General features: G+C 45.6%; 1 protein-coding gene across 7 annotated transcripts in view; it reads right to left on the minus strand.

Moving 5' to 3' along the window:
- The window catches only part of RNF8 (ring finger protein 8), a 39,066-nt gene that overhangs the window by 7,004 nt on the left and 10,972 nt on the right, over window positions 1–21,090 (minus strand). For 3 of the 7 annotated variants that reach the window (XM_023745666.1, XM_006104390.3, XM_023745665.1), the window contains exons 3-8: window positions 13,419–13,934; window positions 13,130–13,354; window positions 10,697–10,759; window positions 8,411–8,500; window positions 6,312–6,419; window positions 3,995–4,199 (exon numbers count right to left, since the gene is read on the minus strand). In XM_023745666.1, coding sequence (XP_023601434.1) covers window positions 3,995–4,199; window positions 6,312–6,419; window positions 8,411–8,500; window positions 10,697–10,759; window positions 13,130–13,354; window positions 13,419–13,934 — 1,207 coding nt within the window. Of the gene's footprint in view, window positions 1–3,994; window positions 4,200–6,311; window positions 6,420–8,410; window positions 8,501–10,696; window positions 10,760–13,129; window positions 13,364–13,418; window positions 13,935–21,090 lie in introns of all 7 variants that reach the window. The other 4 variants (XR_002826630.1, XM_023745667.1, XM_023745663.1 and 1 more) reach the window with 3 other exon arrangements.

Here is a 21,090-nt window from a genome sequence, read left to right on the forward strand (position 1 = left end):
TATGGCCAGAGGGAAGGGGGTGCGGGGGCTGGGTAGAGGGGGGCTGAGGGGAATATGTGGGGACATCTGGATTAGTGTCAACAATAAAAAAAAGAAAAAGAAGAAAGCCCTGGCTGGGTGGCTCAGTTTGATGGAGCATCGTCCTGTATACCAAAAGGTTTCGGGTTTGATTCTGATCAGGGCACAGACCTAGTTGTGGGTTCAATCCCCGTCAGGGCACATACAGAAGCAACCGATCAATGTTCCTCTCTCTCTCTCTCTCTCTCTCTCTCTCTCTCTCTTCGCCTTCTCCCTCTCAACAACCCCTCCCTGTTCCTCTCTCTCTAAAAATCAAAAAAAATGTATCTCCGGAGAAGAAAAAAAAAAAACCTCAATTTAGAAAAATATATATAAAAGGAGGGCAAAAAATGGAGGGTGGTTTTGGACTATAAAGAAAAAAAACTTCTAGAAATAAGCCTGCCAATTTTCTATCCCATGATAATTTTGTAAAAGATAAATTTTTAGAGTCCAGTGTTATACACTATTTGGATGCATGCACCCCATGCTACCCTTGCTGAGAGGTACTGTCCCTTAGACCAGTGATGGCGAACCTATGACACGCGTGTCAGAGGTGACACGTGAACTCATTTTTTTGGTTGATTTTTCTTTGTTAAATGGCATTTAAATATATAAAATAAATATCAAAAATATAAATCTTTGTTTTACTATGGTTGCAAATATCAAACAATTTCTATATGTGACACGGCACCAGAGTTAAGTTAGGGTTTTTCAAAATGCTGACACGCCGAGCTCAAAAGGTTCGCCATCACTGCCCTAGGAGCAGGACTGGGTGGATTAAAAGTCCTTGCCAACAAGTATTCTCTCTGGATGAAGTCAACTTGCCAGACACTATTACTCTGCCATTCCCCACACAGGCCTTCACTGGGCTCTCTCTCAGCAAAGGGCGATGGCAATATCAGGGACAGCCTTCCAGGCGGGCAGGCAGGCACTCTCTTCAGAGACTGCCAGTTTCTTGCGTCCCGTGCCAGGACCACCCTCAGCTAGCTACAGGAAGCGGGCCAGGACTGACCTGGGCTGATCTTCCTAGAGACCCTCAACCTCTGGATTCCGGAAAGCTGTGGTTCATGAACCTCTCTCCCCACCTCAGCACACCTGAAGGCCATGGCGCTCTCACTAGCCTTACAGTATCAAGGGAGCTGGGGAATGTGGTTTGAAAAAGCCCCTGGACTGGAAATCACTGTCCTAAAGGACCAACAGGGTTTCTTTCTAGAAAATTTGCTTTCTTCTTTTCTGAGCCCAACCCAGAGAAACTGCTGGGGAAAGCTAAAGTGGGAATGTTAACACTCTTGTCAAGCAACAAACATCGAAGGGGGACAGAATAACAGGGGAGCCTCCATAGGGGGTAAACGTCTTCCCTGCAGGCAAACCTCCCGTCAGCATCCTGGTGAGTTACAATTACTCATGCGCTAGCACTTACTGATGCTCCTGATCTGCCTCAGCCCCAGAGCACCCTTTCTTCACCCTAGCATTCTCCTTCTCTCCTCTATAATCTGGCCACCTAGAGTTTACAAGGGACCAATGGCTTGTCAGTCAAGAGGCACTGCGCCTCCCATGGGACACTTCAACAGCCAGGGAGGCCTAGGTGGGATGAGCCCCATATGGCCAGAGAAGCGGGTCTCCCTCTCTGAACTTGTGCTGAGAGCAACCCCTGCAGGAGGAAAAGAGCCCCACCAGTGTCAGCACTCCGACAACGACAGGCTTGCCAACCCTAGCTCCCAGAGCCTAAGTTTGGTCCTTTTTAAAATTCCCATGCACTGGGGATTACACCAGCTTTCTGTTGGCTAGGAAGGCTGGTATTTGAAATGAGACTTTCGCTCAGTCCCACACCGCAGACCAGTGGAGCTGCGGATGCTCTGGCGCGTTTCCCTAACCAGGCCTCAGAACTGCCTGTCTCTAGAGGAAACCTCAAAGCTGCGCTCACTGTGATAACTGCAGAAACCCGCATGGCTGGGAGGCCGATCGGCTTTCGGTGCAGCTCCACGTGTTACCAGAAAGGCAGAGATACCCTCTTTAGCCTTGGAGAGAAAAGGGAGTTGGGTATTCTCTCCCTTTCCAGTGCTGCATGAAGCCATCTACCGAGTCTGAACGTTCGAGAGGAAACCTAGTCAATGGGCTGGATGAAGAAAGTATTGGGTGTCTCCCATGCCCCGACAGGCCCAGCACACTTCAGCTCAAAGGCTGAGCCTGGTCAGCGCGGGGTGCCCAGGTCACTGCTCCCGCCGAAAGGAAAGAGGAAAGCGAACAGAAGGCACTCGCAATGCCCCAGGAGACCCGCTGCTCGGCACCATGAAGACATTCTACCTGGTGTGGACATGAGGGGCACTGCTAGGAACAAGCCACTGCTTCTCAAACCTCTGTGCTCTGCTTGTGCTGAGTCCTCTGCTTGGAAAGCTGCCCCTTAGGGGACCTTTAACTCATTCAAAAGGCACTTCTTCCGTGAAGCTTCGCCCACACTCTGCCTGCCCAGGCCGACGTGAGTGCCTCTTCTCGCAGTTTCTAGTGCCCTGCTACCTGTGTCCCTCTCCACCTCCCCCACAGATGGTGAGTGCAGCGGCTGAGACAGTGCCTCAGGGACCATTGCATCCTGGCCCGTAGTACAGTGTTCCTGTGCCTGCTATGGAAGGAGGGAGGTGCAGAGGAGGAACAATGGGATTCTGCCAGAATCAATGGCTCCTGGGAGGTAAAAAACAGTTTCTGGGGGCTTAAAACGGGGCGCAGGTCAGAATATCTTCCCTGAGTGTAACAGGCTCAACAACACTCCTGTTCAGCACCCCAGCCCTGTGACTGCCTCTGCTGTAGCTGACCACCTGAGGGCGTCTCATGCCACAGCTGCTCGAAAATCAGCATCAGATTCCTGGCCCTACTCAAAGTGGCTGCTACCTGCTGGAGGGCTGGGAGAAAGGAAGCAGTGGACGAAGACCCTATTGCTAGCTGTGTGGCTTTTAAGCCTTCAGCTTCTCTGATCTTAGGGGAAGGTACATCCAAAGGCACATGTGAATAGGGATTACCATGGCCAGGTGGTGGGAAGCACCTGGAATGGCAGCAAGCTTCTGGCTCTTCTCTGATAGGCCTTTATGTGCGGCCGATTGCTATCACAGCACTTTGGCTCTGCAGCTTTCTCACAAGGCAGTGCTACACTGATTATTAAAGGGACTCAGTGATAATCAAGTCCGCCCCGCTTCTGTGCACTCACCACGGCACAATAACCAACCTTCTCATCCATTAAGTCCCTTGTACTCTGCCCTGGGACATGTCCTTTCGCCAAAGGCCGTTCAAGTCTTAAGCAGAGCAGCTCTGCAACCCTCACAGAGCAGGCAGCAGGGGTGATGAGGTCAATTGTTAAATAAGAGGAGTTCACGATGGAAGCATGGTTCGTTAGGGAAATTCACCCACCACTTCCCCACTCCCTTTATCCAAATTCCCTCCAACTGGGAGACTTGTTGGTAAACATATTAGCACCCCCAATAACATGGCAGGATTAAACTTATCTGCCTCTGGTTTAACAATATGCCCAATTTGTGTAATTAAACTGTGACTATCACAGAGAGAACCTGTATATGTGTTTTCTTCAGGCATTCAAGTTGTGAATCTCTGACTTGTACACATCCAATTTATAATTGACTGTATACCCACCAAGGGTTTACACCTGGACAGAACTAAACTGTCTTGAACAACAGCACCATCTAGTGATCAAAACAGCAAACTGACTGACCATGTGTTTCTAATCACATCTTTTACCCCTATAACCAAGGCACATACACTAAGCCTCCCCCTTTCCCGCTGCTCAAGTAAGGGAGTTAATGCTACTTCAACTCTCTCACACATTATCTTTAACTCCTTTTACTTTTCTCCCACATCTTCATCTGACTCTCTTCCCCAACCAGTTGTAAGTCCTTCATTGAGGGCACTCACCTTCTTGTACATAATCACTCACCTTTTCGTCTCTTAATTAAGTCAGTTCGTCGTTCTTTTACTTCCGAACTCAGATTATCTACCATTTTACTAATGCAATTGTCCAGAACCAGGGAGGGGGTTTTGGACTTGATGTCCTTCCGACAAATGGGACATTCTACCTTCCTCTTCATCCATTCATTGATACAATAGGAGCAGAAACTGTGGGCACAGTTCAAGGTGACAGCCTGCAATGGGAATGTGAACACACACATCAGAACTGTCAGGTTTACTTTCCCAGGGTGGGTGTGATCTCAAAGCTAAGCAAGACCAAGTGGATTTTCAATCACAATCTTTTCTAGAGAGCTTACAAAAGGTACCAGAACCATTTGGGGGGCTGGAAAATTTTTAAAAAATGTTTTTATTGATTTTATAGAGGAAGGAAGGGAGAGGGAGAGAGAGAGACACCAACATCGATAGGCTGCCTTCTATTGGGAATTGAGCCCACAACCAGGGCATGTGCCCCGACAGGGCATTGAATCAGTGACCTCTTGGAGCATGGGTCGACCTCAACCACTGAGCAACCCCGGCTGGGCAGAGGATGGGAAATTTTAAGCTTCAAGTTAGATGATTTATTTTCTTTCTCAAAGTTAAATTCATAGACTCAGGCCCCAGGAGGCTGATTTGTCTGTCTTATTCCACCAACTTAGGCCACTGCCAACATGGGTTAGCTACCTTGCAAACAAACGTCATTGGACACAGGAAGGACTAGTAAGCGTGTGAATGTTTGGTACAAGCACATCACTAATTCTCTTATGGAAAACAAATGTGTGTCTTGCTAATGCGGAATTAGAACCTCAATTTTAATATAGAAAGGGGAGTACATACAGAAAATTCAGCATATAGGATGGTAGGAGGAGTCCTCTCTATTCAAAAGAAACCAAAAAAGTAAAATACATGTATAGGCAACTAAAAAAGGCTGAAGAAAAAGGGGAAAATGGGAAAACTGTAATGGGCTCCCTGCCAGTGCCTGACCCTGAGTGAATGAGCCTGTGAAGAGGGAGGAAGCAGAGGGGCCCTGTCATTTGAGGGGTTTCGCTGAGACCAGTGGTCCCATTTCCGCCGTGCTTTTTATTCCCAAGAATATAAAGCATTATCCTCATTGCTCCTGTTTATGTACGTTCCCTAAGACACAACTTTTCTGAGGCTCAAAAGTCTTCATCCTGCTTTTAGGATGGCAGTGGAAAATGACACAGAAATAATGTACGTTTCAAATGCCAAGTTGGCCCGAAAGCCAAGTAGGAGACAATCTGTTTACTATAGGAGGTACATTCTTATAAACAGCACTAAAAACCTGCCTGATTAAAAAGAAGCCTCTTTCCAACACTGACTTTAAGAGGTGACCAGTAGAAAAGGTCAGGCAATGTGCAGTACACAAAACACAGGCCATGATGTCCGTCTGGTTTGTCTGTGCAGAAGCCCCAGGTTGGCTAACCCATCCCCTGTTCCAAGCCCCCTTTCCTGTGTTCTTCTGGTAGAGTCTGTAAACCCAAATCAAATGACTAGAAATTATGGGGAAATAGATGACCTGAAGTCAAAGTGGATCCAGAGCAAAAGAAACAGGTCTGCTCAGGAGAGAGTTTTTAGGAGGCTGGTAGACTCAACCTCATAAAGACCACCAGAAAAAAGGAAGCAGGACCAGTATGTGACTTCCTCTGTAAAGGAAGCTGAAAAGCACTGTCATTTAACAACTCGAATTTAAACTTGTGGCGTAAGATGAACTGGTCACAAATGGTACAATTTGCAAAAATAAGAGTCTGTGCAAAAATATGACAGGTAACTAATGGTAACGTAGGAGAGAGCTGTTCCATTTTCATAAGGCCTCAGAGTCCCCGAGACATGTCCCACATGTGCTGAATTCCCAGTGCCCACACATCAATGACATGACCGCCCTGCTTAAAGGCTGTGCTGCACACCCACTCTCAGTACGGCGCCCATTCATGGTGAGGAGTAGCTTTATTGAGCAGCTTTATTCTGATTCTTCAAAAACTAATGCCATGTGGCTCTGTTTTCTCCCCAACAACAGAGAGAAAGGCTGTTTTGCAGCTAAAAATATTGATTATATCAAGTAAATACTCAAGAACAAATGAAACAGGAAAAGGGACAGGAAAGTTAAAGAAGACTACAAGAATAAATGAGAAGTGGCCCCCTCTAGACATCACTTTGCAGTCAGATAGCTACAGGAAGTTCCTGCCAGAAGAAGCTCTTCCCAATGTTTCCCTCCAGCAGCAGCAGCCTGTGCCGCTGAGCTCCCAGGGTCGGAGAGTGGCAGGCGCGCGGGAGCCACTGCTCATAATTACCTCAATGAAGTATTCTGAACAGATAATACACTGGAGCTCGTTCTCCAGCACGTCATTCATGTGGCTAAGAACTTCCTCCTTCTGTGCTTGCACCTTCTCCTTCTCTTCCTGCAAAGACACAACCAACCCCACCGTCATTCGGGAGGACCAACGAGAATGCAAAACAGGACAGGGAGCAGGGCTAATCATCTGGAAGAGGATCCAGAAGGATTCTAAATTAAAAATTCATCCTGGCGGAGCAACACAGAGAATAAAGCATTTCCCAGGGGGTACTGTTTCTCAGAACTGGTTTCTAATAGGGGGTACTGTCTTCCTTTCTTTCCTCTCTCCGATTTTTCAGTATTTGTATTGTAGTTTCTGTCTCCTTCCCTAAATTAACCAAATGAGAAGAACTGAAGGCAGTATACTAACCCCACCAACACCCAAGGCCAGAAGGAGACATTCAGAATCCCATAGTGAACTGCAGGTCAGAGGGGATATAATATAAAATTACCCCCCAAACTGAAAACTCACTGGACAAAACAGAAGACATAAAGAACAGTCCACAGAGGCAGGAGGTTTGCATTATGTATAAGGTCCCTTGTGCTCTTTATCGCTGCCTCTTCTATAAAATAGGGATGATCTCTATGTTTCCTGGAGGCTGGGTGTCAGGCCACTCCTGCAAGGCCTGCAGTGCAGTTTCCCTGTGCTTTCCCCAAGATGTCAACCAACCGGCTGTGGACAATCTTTTTAGGGAGCATCCTAGGTGTGTGCCCTTGAAGCAGTCATTTATTTAAGTTAGCACCTCATTCCCCAAAAAGAAAGTATCAGGAGCCTCTGAGAGAGGAGGTGATATTTAGGGCATATAATTGATTCATTTGTCATCTTTTTTTAAAAAAATATACATATATATTTTTTACTGATTTCAGAGAGAGGAAGGGGAGGGAGATAGAAACATCGAGAGAGAAACATTATCAATCGACTGCCTCCTGCACACCCCGTACTGGGGATGGAGCCCCTAACCTGGGCGTGTGCCCTGATGGGAATCGGGGAATCGAACCGTGACCTTTTGGTTCACAGGTTGACACTCAACCACTGAGTTATACCGGCCAGGCTCATTTTTCATCTTTTATTTTCTCTTCTAATCAAAGCAAGACTGCTTATGACAGGGAAGAAGGTCTGGGCCCATTTCTAACTAGAGTCAAGTTCCCTAAACACTATGAATTGCTGGGTTTAAAAAGATGGTTGGTTTCTCGGAGGCTGGGAAAGAAGGTACTCTGTGACTAACAGAGGATAAGGCTATCAGTCCAAGTGACGAGAGTCTCCTGTCTGTGCTCTGCTCCAGGGCTGTCTGTGAGGAGGGGCAGCTGTGAGATGCAGCCGGGCTCAGGCAGTAATTCGGGGTCAGAGGCTGCAAACTGGTGGCCTGAGGACTGGATCCAGCCTACAGATTGGTTTAGTTTGGCCATTAAAAAACAAAACAAAAAACTGAACTTGTTGCCAATATTTGAAAATTGGGATATTTTATGTGAACATTTGGATTTCCCTCTTGTGTGGAAAACTCAGATCTGACAACACTGGGCTCGCATTTCTGGATGGCAACAACTGGCTGCAGCAGAGCTGCTCTTAGGGGGGAGGTGGGGGCAAAGGCTCCTTTCCCGTGCGCCTCGTCCTCACAGGACACTACTCACTTCCATTACCAGTCTGACCTCGGTGGGCACTTGAGTTAATAACACCTAACTTACGAGTTCTACTGATTTGATGTGGGAAATAATTACATAAATGCATGAGGACGAACTCCTTTTAACTTTGACTACAGCACCCCTTAGCCTGTGTCAGTGGGACACACTGAGGGAGCATCTACCCTAGACAATGGATTAGACTGCAGCAAGTGTGTCTTATCCGTAGCATTTCGCTTCTGAATGAGGAGAGGAAACAGATGTTGTCTTACAGGCAGAACCTTCTATAGGCCTGAGTAATTTTACAGATTATTTCCCCTGAGGCTGGGAAAAGCCACATACTCTCTTCTCTCACCATTCACCATAGCAACCCTTGCACGGTTGAAAATGCTGAGTTGCATGTACTAACCAAATTCTAAACCTTCATCTTCTTTCTAGTACCTTGGTCTGCTCCAATTCTTTGTTCTTGGCTTGAATGATTGCTTCAAAGTCCTTCTTGCTGCGGTTTAGCTCTTCCATTAGAGCCTGATGCTGCAGAAACATAGCAGATACACACTCAAGACGAGCTCCACTGCATCCCTCCTTTTAGCCACCCCCCCGCCACCCCGGTTCCACCTGGTCAGTGGCATTAGTTCAAGGGATCAATGGACTGGCAATTTCAAATTAATGTCTTTGTTCCTTCAGGACACTTACCCGCTGCTTTTTGGGGGGAAGGGAGCAAACAGGGAGGGAGGCCATGAAACCTATTAATCCCTCTGGGAATAGCCCAGCCTCTGTGGCCGTCCAGATCAACTGAGGAACTGCCTTGCAGGGAGTCTGATTCTGAGGTGTTGCTGGGGGCCCAGAATGTGCGTTTTTATAAAAGCCGCCCAAGTGATTCTAAAAACCAACGCTCAGGAACTAATAAGTAACGCTGAGGCTACCCGGCACTGGAAGTGGGCTTTTAAGAAATAATCAGGGAGAAATGGGATTCGGGGATTTCATTTTCATTGAAATAAAAAAGGCCTTTACCCTACTTACTCTACATATCACACACGACTCCCGCACAAGACAGTCCTGCCTAAACCCTGCCCGCATTTTCTGGAACCCGGCGTGCCCAAGAGCTAACAGCTTGTTCATGGGGACTAACTGCCTGATGAGTGCCAAGAGGTTCCACTTCCATGAAACCTAATTTCTGAACGCCCTGTGCTTAACTGTAGCTTACACTTTAAATCGTTCCTCACAGCCTTTTTTAAAAGAAGGTGGAGTAAAGGTAAGTATTTCTAAAAGATATTACTCAAGAAAGAAACTTTAAAATGTGTGATCTCCTGAGAAAAGCAGTTACCTCAGAAGGCCTGGGTATTCATTCATTTTGACCACTAATTAGATGTGCTGTAACTCTCTCATCTACAAAATGGGAAAACCGGTACCTCTCCCATATTGGTAGTAGTAATAAAACAACAGGTAAGAAAGCATTCAGAAAAGTTGTAAACTTTATGTAAATCCAGTTGTTATAATGATCTGGTAAATGAAAAAGAACAGTTTCAGAAGAACCAACATGTTTCAGTTGAGAGAGAGCTATGTCCCCAGGCATGCTGGCGCAGAACCATGACCTAGAAGTATCCCATTTGAGGCTAATGAGTGGAGACTGGCCCGGCACCTCATGCTGAATGACAGTGTTTTCCTCTCTGTCTCAGGAGAGGGTAAGGAGTTGTGGGTGCGGAGTATGCAGTGATCCCTCAGGGATTTCCAAGCAGCAGAACCTTACTCTTTTCCAGTCAATTTCAAAACAGTATATGAATATTAATTTAATAATGCTCTACATGGGAAGCATGCCTACCCTCTCACCCTAGAAAATAAACAAACTTAGAAAATAAAATTCCAAACAAATTGAATTTTCACCTAGTTCTTCCCAAAGCTGTTTGTGCATCTCTCAAGGAATCAAGGCAGGCACCTCCCAAGCTTTTAATAGCATGTGACTGTTAGCACTGCAAGAAGGTTGGAGGTAGGTGTGCAATAAAAGAGCTGTAAGGATCAATTATCCTAAACAAACTCTAATGCGATCACTCACTTTTCTCAAGGAGACGAACCATCCACTAACCCGACTAAACTTGCATCAAACTACTCATTTTAACACATAAAGGATAGAAGACAAAGCAGGTTTTAAAGATGCAAAAAAAAATTTATAAAAATAAGCAGATGAGAAAAGTAGTCAAGTTAAATAAAATAAATTACAAGCTATCTTTTAGGAGAATTTTGCTCCTGTGAGCCCTGCCTTTTCAGTAAATCAGTATGTTTTGCTGACTATTAAACTGCACATTCTCAACCTGACCTAAAATGCTTAATTGGAACATTCTCGAATGGGGTCTGGACAGCTTCAGCTTGGGATCCATGACAGAATGGAGGCCTTGCAGGCCTTGGTGGTGGCTAAGGCATGGCTCACGATTCCCCTCTGCTGCCCCCACCTTCCTGGAGATGCAGCACTTCCCCCAGAGCCTCCTAACGGAGCTACAGGCTCCATTCCGTCTTCACAGAGCAGCCTCTGCTCAGATGAAGATGAGTTTCCATGCTGAGGTCTGGCATGTCTGTGAGGCTCCAGTCTCCGACCCGATGGTGTGAGCAGCTGTCACCTGCTCTACCTAGACTGCAGGTGCTGCAGGGTGTGCGCTAAGCAGCAGAGGCAGCCAGTGGCCATGCGAAGCCTGGCTGCCCCCACTCCACAGCCCACAATGGCAAGAGCTAAGTTACCTCCTGCAGAGCCTGGGCCAGCTGTTGCTTCAGGTCCTCTTCTCCTTGCTCTTTCTCCAAACCCTGCAAAACCAAAGACCAAATGGAAGGTTTCCCGGCAGAGAGGGAAACAAGCAACAAAATCCAGCAACAAGCAGAGCAGACCAGCTAGCATGAGCATCTGGAAGCAACAGGGGGCAGGAAGCAGGTGGAAAATTTCCCATTTTACTCAAGCTGTTGGCAGCAAGGAATCTAAGAAGAGTTAACTGCTTAAATACTGCTCGCCTCAGGACTGTCACTTGTAAGCCACCACTCAGGCTGTTCTGGAGAAAATACTCTGGATTAATTTCCCACAAATGTGGTGACTCCCCAAAGGATGTTAACTGAAAGGTTCTGAGTTGCCAACTCTCTAAGCACCATCCCCAGGCCGGCACTCATGGGTTCCTCCCTTTGATTCTGGGCACCTCCATCTCTCACACTGAGTCTCTGCCACTTCCAGCCTTGAACGGCTCCTCCTCCCTTGCCTGAACTTAGGCTGTATTTCCTCCATCACCCCCTGGACAGGGTGCCACATCATCATTACCCTATGACCAGCACATTCCTCAGAACCTCTGGGCCATTCCCTCCTTAAAGAATTATCTATCCATCTAATATGCCAACTTGAAATTATTCTCTAATTTAAATATACTGACTTAAAACTGTTTTAAATATTTTATAGGTATGACACATTTATTAAGCATCTTTATAACCACTTGAACCCAAGCAGAGTACCAGGCAACATGGGTGCTTAAAAAACAAATAAACCTGTGAAGCAGGAAGGGTTAAATAAACTTCTGAACAAGTAGTCGGGTAGAAAAAATCCCTAGGGCTTGTGACAAAGGGAAATCCAACCCAATAAATAAATGACTAGGTACTATGAGCCATTTATATGTGAGCTTCTCATACCTTGAGAAAATTTCTTAACCAGTCCTTTTGGCCTTTCTTTACCATTTTGGTGTGGAAAAAGACTTTACAGCTATTCCTTCAAGCATGCCCAGAGAAGCCACAAATATTAACAGTCACTCTCATTCCTGAACACATTAGCCCTTAAAGAGAGTTCTGCTGCAGGAATGGTGGCATATAGCACATATCTATATATATAAAAGCTAAGCGACTGGAATGACCAGTCGCTATGACGTGCACTGCGGCCAGCCAACCGGCCCAATGGGGGAGGGGCCAGCTGGCCAACCTCCCACAGGTTGGCTGGCCAGCCCTGCCCCCAATCGGCCCCCCACACCCTGATTGGGGTGGGGCCAGCCGGTCAACCTGCAGCCCCTCCTACTGGCTACCCCCACCCCGATGGGGGCGGGGCTGGCCAGCCAACCTCCTGCAGCTCCTTCCCACGGGGCGGCCCCAATTGGGACTGGCCGGCTGAACCCTACCCGTGCACGAATTCGTGCACCAGGCCTCTAGTGTAGAGATAAACCTCGCTCTGTCAATTTCAAGAACTTAGTCCAGGCTGCAAAAGGGAAGCAAAAAGGTACACATAGCAGTGTGTCCCCTGGAAAGACGTAGTTAATCCATGGCCTCAGCTAATCTACCAGTTCCAGGGGACAAGAGATTAGAATGAAACTGATAAATTGTTCAGAAATAAGAGAACATTGCTGGTTGTTCCTTGCCCTGAACAAAGTAAACACAAGATAAAAGCATATTCACAGCAATCCTCACTGGTCTGTCTTAGTTCTAGTCAACAGTGGGGAATTCTTGACATTTAACATTACCTGAGCAAGTAGGTGGGAATAAACCTGTGGAACTGATTTTTGAGCAAGGACCAGCTCTAGCCTAGAAGCCTTTTGCAACAGCTTGTCATCTCAGAAAATGACTCGGGGATGACACATTTGGCCTTATCTTGACACAGCTGAGAGAGTCTTTATTTGACCTTCTTGCTAAAGGCACTGTGGAAGGTGGCTTATCACTCAACCCAACAACTGCATCATGGTGGACCTGTTTCCTCCCACGCTGGCTGCTCAGGATGAGAGAAAGCATGTTTTGCCTCCCACTTCCTAGGTTCGGTACAAGCTAACAAGCTAACAGGTACATCAAGGGCAGAGTAACCAGCTGGCCTATACCTGCCTTGGGACTGACTTGGCTTTGATCACAGATCAAAAAACCCCCAAAACTTATGAGGACAACTATTGGTTTAAATGGAGCGGACTGTGGTTTTGTGGCATCTTGACCTTCATCCAATCCCCTGAATTTACCTCAGTTCTGAAATGCCTCATCTTTACATCCCGACATCAGTTACAACCTGGGGCTGGCTCTGCTAGTCACCTTACCCCATCTTGGCACCCAGCTCTGGTTCTGTTCCCGTTCCATCTCCTGTCCCTGGCGCTCAGCATTAGGTCCCTGATCCAGAGGCTCACAAAGGCCTGCCCACCCTGAGAGGCACTCTTGCCCTTCCCTCCTGTGTGGTACCTGGAGATACTGCTGCTCTTCCTCGAAAGTCTTCTCTAGCTGCTCCACTCTGGCCTCCTGCTGGGCCTGCTCTGCACAAAGCTGCGACTGTAAATCCTGCAGTTCCTGCTCCATTTGCACAATATTCTTTGAGTCCCCTTTTTGGGTCTGCTTTTTCTCATTCAGAACAGCTACTTGCTTTTCCTGCATCTGTGTTTTGAGCTTCAGAATCCGAGACATGGTCACCTTGAACAACTCTAAGCTTTTCCTGCATCTGTGTTTTGAGCTTCAGAATCCGAGACATGGTCACCTTGAACAACTCTAAGCGGCTCTGAGATACTGACAGGTTTGAGGCTTTCCGCTTGTGATGATGCAGCGCCAGGACTTTGGTGGGGCCAGAGAAAACATGAGCCCCCGAGACGTTCTCACTTGGCTCAAGAGAAGTCACCCGAGGTTCCCAATGTTCAGAGGGTCCACTGGCCAGTTCACCTTTCCCACGTGACCTCAGTGGCTGACCAGGTTCACTAGACACTTTATTCATTTTGAATTTCAAGTGTGAGGGGCCTTCAGCTTCAGGACCCTCTAATTCATCCAAACTACATTTCCTTTTAGTTCTCAAGCCCTTGTTTTTCCCCAATATCTGATCATTCTTTGGGGCAAGATATGGACACATCTTCTCCCAGTCTTCTTCAGTAACTTCATATTCATACTCTGCACTCTCCTTATTTTCCAGAGGCACCCCAAGCTGAACGCGGTCTCCCGTGTGGAGAGAATAGACCTCTAAAGGCTCTAGACGTACTCTGTTCAGCCAAACGCCATTCAGACTCTGGGAAAAGGGAAAGAAAGACAAAATAAGCTTCACGATTTTCCTCCTCTTAATGGAATGTCTCCCCTGCTGCTACAAAACCTTCAGCCTTTTCAGAAGGAAAACCCTTGAGAACAAATAGAAAAGAAAGGTTCATAAACCACCGTCCTTAGAAACAGCATTCTTCACACAGCACTCTGGCTTTTTACCTGTATTTCACATTCATGCCTCCATAGAGAATGGCCTGTGTAACAGGCGGGAATCCCCTTAATACCGGTGGATGAATTACTCAAATAAATGCAGTAGCATTGAAAGGAACGGAAATGTAATAGCTCCTATTGACCCAGGACTGAAAAATCGGCTATTAGTAAAGAAAGTGGCATCTAATGATAAAGCTCAAAAGGAAAGTCGTGACCAGGAAAGCCCAGCAAGCGCCGTCTCTGCATGTGCCCCCTGAACACACTGGTGAGTGAGCAGAGCACTTTCCAGGACACATAAATAAAAAAAAGTGCCAACACTTGTCCTGGGGTCAAACCGCAGGTGAGATCTGACCCACTTAATAGCACGAGAGGTCCAGGGGCACAGTGGTGAAGAGCTGGAGCTCTGGACTCAGACAGATTTGGGCTCTTAACCTACTGGGCTTATCAGCTGCATGGCCTTTGGCAATTTACTTCAACAGTTTTGTCTGTAATATAGGGCTGGTATAGTACCTACCTCACATGATTCCTGTGAGGAATAAATGAGAAAATACATGTAAAACATTTAGCACAGTGACTCACATATAAATGCTTTATGGTTATAACTAAATCAGAGTTCAGAGTTAAGAGCATGGACCCTGGAGTCAGAATGCCTAAGTTTGTGATCTGGCTCCATCACTTAACAACTGTGGGACTTGGGCAAGTTTCTTAACCTCTCTAAGCCTCAGTTACCACATCTATACAACAGAAAATAATAATAGTCTCTCCCTCATGGTGTTTGTGTGGATTTAATGAGATAACATATGTAATATACTTAGAAAAGTGTCTGGCACATGGTAAGCATTATATAAGTGCTCTCTACTATTACTATGATCTGGCTTGATTTATCAACAATCACTTCCATTCTATGCTCAGCATCTTGCAAGGTAAATATACGGAGTGCAAAATTGGAAGACATGAGAATGTTTAGCAGCTGATAGTAGAAAGCAAAACACAAGGGCACATAAAAGCACAGCCTATAAATGCCATGGGATATTATGTGAAGCTGGGTTAGCTAAGAGATGCCTAATGGGAATGAAGAATTTAGAGTTTAAAGAAACAAGTGGGCACTTTAACCCACATCAAGGACTTAACTTTGGGGGACAGGCCAGAGATGAAGCTCACAGCTGAATTGGTACTAAGATTTATGTTTGTGCTGGTAACTACAGCTACCTACTTTTAGCTACAACAATTACCTGTTTAACCCAAATATGAGAGGTGGGGGCTTGACCACAAGGTACAGAAGATGAAAGGCAATAGAGATCGGATCTCAGCTCTGTTCTGGTATTAGGCCCTATTTCTGGCTTTATATCATTTGGCTCAAGCAGAAAGAGGGAGAGAAAGCAGAGCACAGCTATAGATACATATATACAGAAAGACCGGCTTTCACCCGCTGCCTTGGGTCTAACCTGGCTTATCTGGCTAAATTTCTCCCAACCTTTCTATTCATATTCAGCCTGAGAAACTCTGAATGAGGACTGATGAGTTCTGCTGACAACACATGAGAAAATAACACAGGAGAGGGATGGAGGTAGAAGAATTTATTTTAAAAGCTTTATATCCGGAGGGTGGGAGTGGCTGGGGAGAGGTCAATGGGGGAAAAAGGAGACATACGTAATACTTTCAACAATAAATAATTTAAATTAAAAAAGTTTTATATCAAAATAGATTATATTTAGGAAAAAGGTTTCAGGAAAAGTAGTGTGACACAGAAGGCTACCTAATGTCAAGGTATAGACATTTAAGAAAAACCTCAAAGGCAAAGATAAGATTAAATAAAGAATGAAGGTCACAGAAGCAGCCCCAAACTAGAGAGAACAGGGAGTCCCTAAAAAGCTGGGGAAAACTTTCAAGACATATTGCAGCCTTCCACTAGATCCTCGGCATTAAATTGCCTCCTTCAGAGCCCTTTAGGCCTGGAAAATAAGCTCTCATATTTCCCCATCACATTTTATCCTCAGATCCTTCTATGTTTACCCATTCATCACTTCCTGGTGACACCTAGTGGTATAATTGGGACCACAGCCCTGACTCAGGTCTGTTCACAAGGTGACTACAGAAAGGATGAAAATACCATGGCTATATAAGAGCAATCAATACTGCCCAGAATATAATCTCAAATACAATGGTTTAAATAAAATAACTCTGTTCAAGCCTTTCTTCCTTTTTTTATAAATATATTTCTTTATTGATCTAAGAGGAAGGGAGAGGGAGGAAGAGATAGAAACATCAATGATGAGAGAGAATCATTGATCGGCTTCCCTCTGCATGGTCCCCACAGGGGACCAAGCCCGCAACCCGGGCATGTGCCCTTGGTCGAATCGAACCTGAGACCTTTCAGTCCGCAGGCCGACGCTCTATCCACTGAGCCAAACCGGCTAGGGCCAAGCCTTTCTTAATGTAGGTTTTCATAATCACCAGTTTGAACAATGTCAGTAGCAGCAAAGTGATAACAACAACAACAAAAGCCTGCCTAATGTCTCTTTGCCATCAGTGGGAAAAGGTGGGATAGCACACACCCCTATACAATAATCACTTCACCTGATACTCAACCTCTGCCCAGCGTTTTTAGTCAGTTGTTGGAGAGTGAAACCCAAAGTCAAAAGGCAATGTTCTCTTGGAGTTTTCCAGATGATTTACGTAGCTCAGTGATTCTCAACCCTGACTATTCAGTGAAATCACCTGGAAATATTTGAAACAAATAGCAATACCTGAGTCTCACCCTCAGACTAGGTTAACAGTCTGAGGCTAGAACCAGGCATCAGGTTTATATACAAATACATATAGTCTATAATTGGGTCAAGTCATAATGCCCCTTTCCAGGCGACCCCTCCCCAACTCCTATTCAACTACTCATCTGTTTTCTGCCCTACCTTTTCCAGAATGTTGTATAAATGGAATCACACTGTTTGTATCCTTTTTGAGTCTGGCTTCTTTCACTTAGCACAATGACTTTGAGACTTGCCAATGTTGTTGCATTAACAATAGTTGGGTATTTTTTATTGCTGACTAGTATTCCAGACATGGGTGTACAAGTTTGTTTATCCATTCCGTAGTTGTTTTCCCCGTTTTTGATAATTAAACAAAGCTACTACAAACACTCACACACATCACACACAAGTTTCTTTGAGAACATTAAGTTTTCATTAATTTAGGGTAAATACCAAGAAACAGAATCACTGGTAAGTGTATGTTTAGCTGCAGGAAACTGCCAGACTATTTTTCAAAGTGACAGTACCATTTTGTATTCACACATGCAATGCTTTCGATTCCATGTTCACCAGCACTTGGTATTGTTTTATTTCAGCAATTCTAATTGGTACGTATCCGTCAATATTTCTAATGCTTCACTGAAACATAACAACCATAAAAGTGCACAAATAAGAAATGTACAACTAGATGACTAACCACAATGTGAACATCTCAGAGTAACTACCACAAAGTTAAAAAACAAACAAAAATACCCTAACCCACATTTATCAGCATCCCAGAATCCTCCTTTTGCCTTCTCTAGTCACTAAGTCTCCTCCTACCCCCATCAGGTGACTACTAGACTGGCGTAACATCACACATTAATTTTGCTGGTTTTGACATTAAATAAATGCCATTACATAATATATATTCTTTGGTGTCTGTCTTCTTTCACTCCATTCTATGTCTGTAAGATTTATCTGTGTTGTTGGATATAGTAGCAGTTCATTCACATTCATTACAGTATAGTGTTTCATTGTAAGAATATTCCATAGTTTATTTCTCCATTATGCTGTCGATGGACATTTGGGCTATTTCCCTGTTCCCTGTGACTAAATATACTGTCACAGGGTATATATAAGTGGAACTTTAATAAATAATGCCAAATAATTTTCCAAAATAGTTGTACCAACTTACACTTCTACCCAGACAACTTTTGCTCCACACCCTGATCATGAATGAGGCTGAACAATTTTTTTTTTTACAGAGGAAGGGGGAGGGATAGAGAGTAAGAAACATCGATGAGAGAGAAACATCGATCAGCTGCCTCTTGCACACCCCCTACTGGGGATGTGCCCACAAACAAGGAACATGCCCTTGACCGGAATCGAACCTGGGACCCTTCACTTCGCAGGCCGATCGATGCTCTGTTCACTGAGCCAAACTGGTTAGGGCGAGGCTCAACAACTTTTGATGGATGTTGAACATTTGGATACAATATTTTGTTAAGTGCCTGGCTCCTGTCCATTTAAAAAACTGGGTTATCTTTCTTTTTCTTAACGATTTGGAGTCTTGTAAATATCCAATTATAAGTCCTTCATCAGTGTAGCAAATATCTTCCACTCTGAGCTTGATCAGGGAAATGCAAATTAAAACCAGGATGGACTAGCACTACACACCCACCAGAGCGGCTAAAATTAATACTGAATGTGCCAGGTATTGATTGGCAAGGGTGTGGAGCAAAAGTTGTCTGGGTAGAAGTGTAAGTTGGTACAACTATTTTGGAAAATTATTTGGCATTATTTATTAAAGTTCCACTTATATATACCCTGTGACAGTATATTTAGTCACAGGGAACAGGGAAATAGCCCAAATGTTCAAGGAACATTAAAATCAGTCAGCTGGTGGCTTCCCAACCCCTCAAAATCTGCTATCCCATCAATGGAACTCATCTGTGTGGTACATAATCAAGGAAAGCAGCAGCAGACAACTATCTCTATAATACTGTATCCTTCACTTATGACTGCTCTTTTTATGGTTTCTATGTCCTTTTTTTATGTTGTTGAAGTTCTCTTTAAGTTCCTCTACTCTTCCCCTAAGCTCATTGAGCATCCCTATAACCAGTGTTTTGAACTCTGCATCTAAGAGATTGCTTGTCTCCATTTTGTTTAGTACTTTTTCTGGAGTTCTGTTCTGTTTTTTTCACTTGGAACAAATTTTGTTTCCTCATTTTGGCAGTCACCCTGTGTTTGTTTCTATGAATTAGGTAGAGGTGCTATGTCTCCCAGGCTTGGTAGAGAGGCCTAATGTAATAAGTGTCCTATAGGAACCAGTGGTACAGCTTCCCTGTTCACACAAGCTGGGCACTCCAGGTGCACCCGTGTGGGCTGTGTACATCCTCCTGTTGTAGTTAAGCCTTGATTGCTGTTGGCACATCAACGAGAGGGATTTACCTCCAGGCTGATAGACTGGAAGGACTGGCTGTGACCACCACTACGGATCAGCTGTGCAGAGGCCTACCCTTCAGAGCAGGACTTATTTCAGCAGGGCTCTGGTGCTCACTGAGTCCACCCCTTCAGTATGCTGTTGTGGAGGTACTTTGAGGTGATCTGAGGTTGTCCACTGGGTACGCTGGCTCTGGGGCTTCCTGGGAGGTGCAGGCCAAGGTCAGGGGCCAACCAGCATGAGCTACAGAGATCTTCAGATGGCTGCTACTTGTGCTGGGCTTGGAGGTGCCCAGGAGAGGTCAAGCTATGAACATAAGCATGAGCCAAGACAGGCCATTCGTACAGAAAAGCCATTGGAAAGAGCTTGGGTGGTGGGGCAGGGTCTCAGGGAATCACAGGATGGGGAAGACGGGAAGCAGTGACAGTGAGCTGATGGAGACTCAGCTATAGCTCTGTTGGGGTAGAGCACAGAAAAGGAACAAAGGCCTCTGCCAGCACTTCTGTCTGGGAGAAAGCTGCCCTTCTAGCTCTTGCCCTGATGACAGTTCAGTTCCTCCCTGTATGTCCCTGGTGCCTTTCAAGCTGCTGCCCCAGCACTGGAGCTCAGAGCGAGTGAGTCTGAGTAAATTCATGCACAGTCCCTTTAAGCGGAGCTGCCTGGGACTCCAGCAACCTCCAAGTCACTTAGTCACAATGCCTGCTGGTTTTTACAGCCAGAAGTTGTGGGGACTTCTCTTCCTGGTACTGGAATCCTGAACTAAGGGCATGGTATGGGGGTGGGACCCCTTACTCCTCAGGGGAGACTTCTGCGGCTGAGATACCCCTCCTGATTTTTATCTACCACACACAGTTATGGGACCAGCCAGTCCCACAGTTGGATGTGGCTTTTTCTATCTTTAGTTGTAGGACTCTCATTCAGCTAGATTTCAGGTAGTTCTGAATGATGGTTGTTCTGTAGTTTAGTTGTAATTTTGATGTGGTTGTGGAAGGATATAGGTACTGTGCCTACTTACGTACCACCTTAACAGGAAACCCTCCTATCTGTATATATAAAAGGCTAATATGCAAAGTGTCCCCTCGGGAGTTCGACCGGGAGCTCAATTGCTCGCTATGATGTGTGCTTACCATCAGGGGGCGGCACGGAACATGGTGGGCAACCAGCGGCGGTGGCAGGGCGCTGAGGGAGTGAGGGAAGGAGGAGGCGAGGAGGTGGGGAGGCAGGGACCTGATCGGCCCTGATTGCCTGCCAGGCCTAGGGATCCTACCCATGCACAAATTTCATGCACCAGGCCTCTAGTCCTTTTATAATAAACTGGTAAATATAAATAAATGTTTCTGTGAGTCGCTCTAGCTAATTAATTGAGTCCATAGGGGAAGGAGGTCTTCGGAACTTCTGATTTATAGCCAGTTGGTCAGAATTACAAGTAACAACCTGGACTTGCAACTGGTATCTGAAGTCCAAGGAAGGGGTCCTTGGAACCTCCAATCTATATCTAGCTGATCAGAAGCTGGGCTCTCAATTGGAATCCAAAGTGGAAGATGGTCTTGTAGAGCTGAGCCCTTTACCTGTGGGATCTGATGCCATCCTCAGGTAGATAGTGTCAGAATTGTAGGACATCCAGCTGGTGTCCCCAGCATTGCTTGATGGTGTGGGGATAATCCTCTCCACATGTAAGAATTCATTTCAGAACCATTTAATTCATCTAATTTTTGTTAATCCTCACCCAGGAATTCTTTCCCATTGATTTTTAAAGAGTGGAAGGGAGGGGGAGAGACAGAGAGAGAGAGACATCGATGTGAGAG

This window comes from Myotis lucifugus, unplaced genomic scaffold (genome assembly GCF_000147115.1).
Source record: "Myotis lucifugus unplaced genomic scaffold, Myoluc2.0 scaffold_564, whole genome shotgun sequence".
In the NCBI taxonomy this organism is placed as follows: domain Eukaryota; kingdom Metazoa; phylum Chordata; class Mammalia; order Chiroptera; family Vespertilionidae; genus Myotis; species Myotis lucifugus.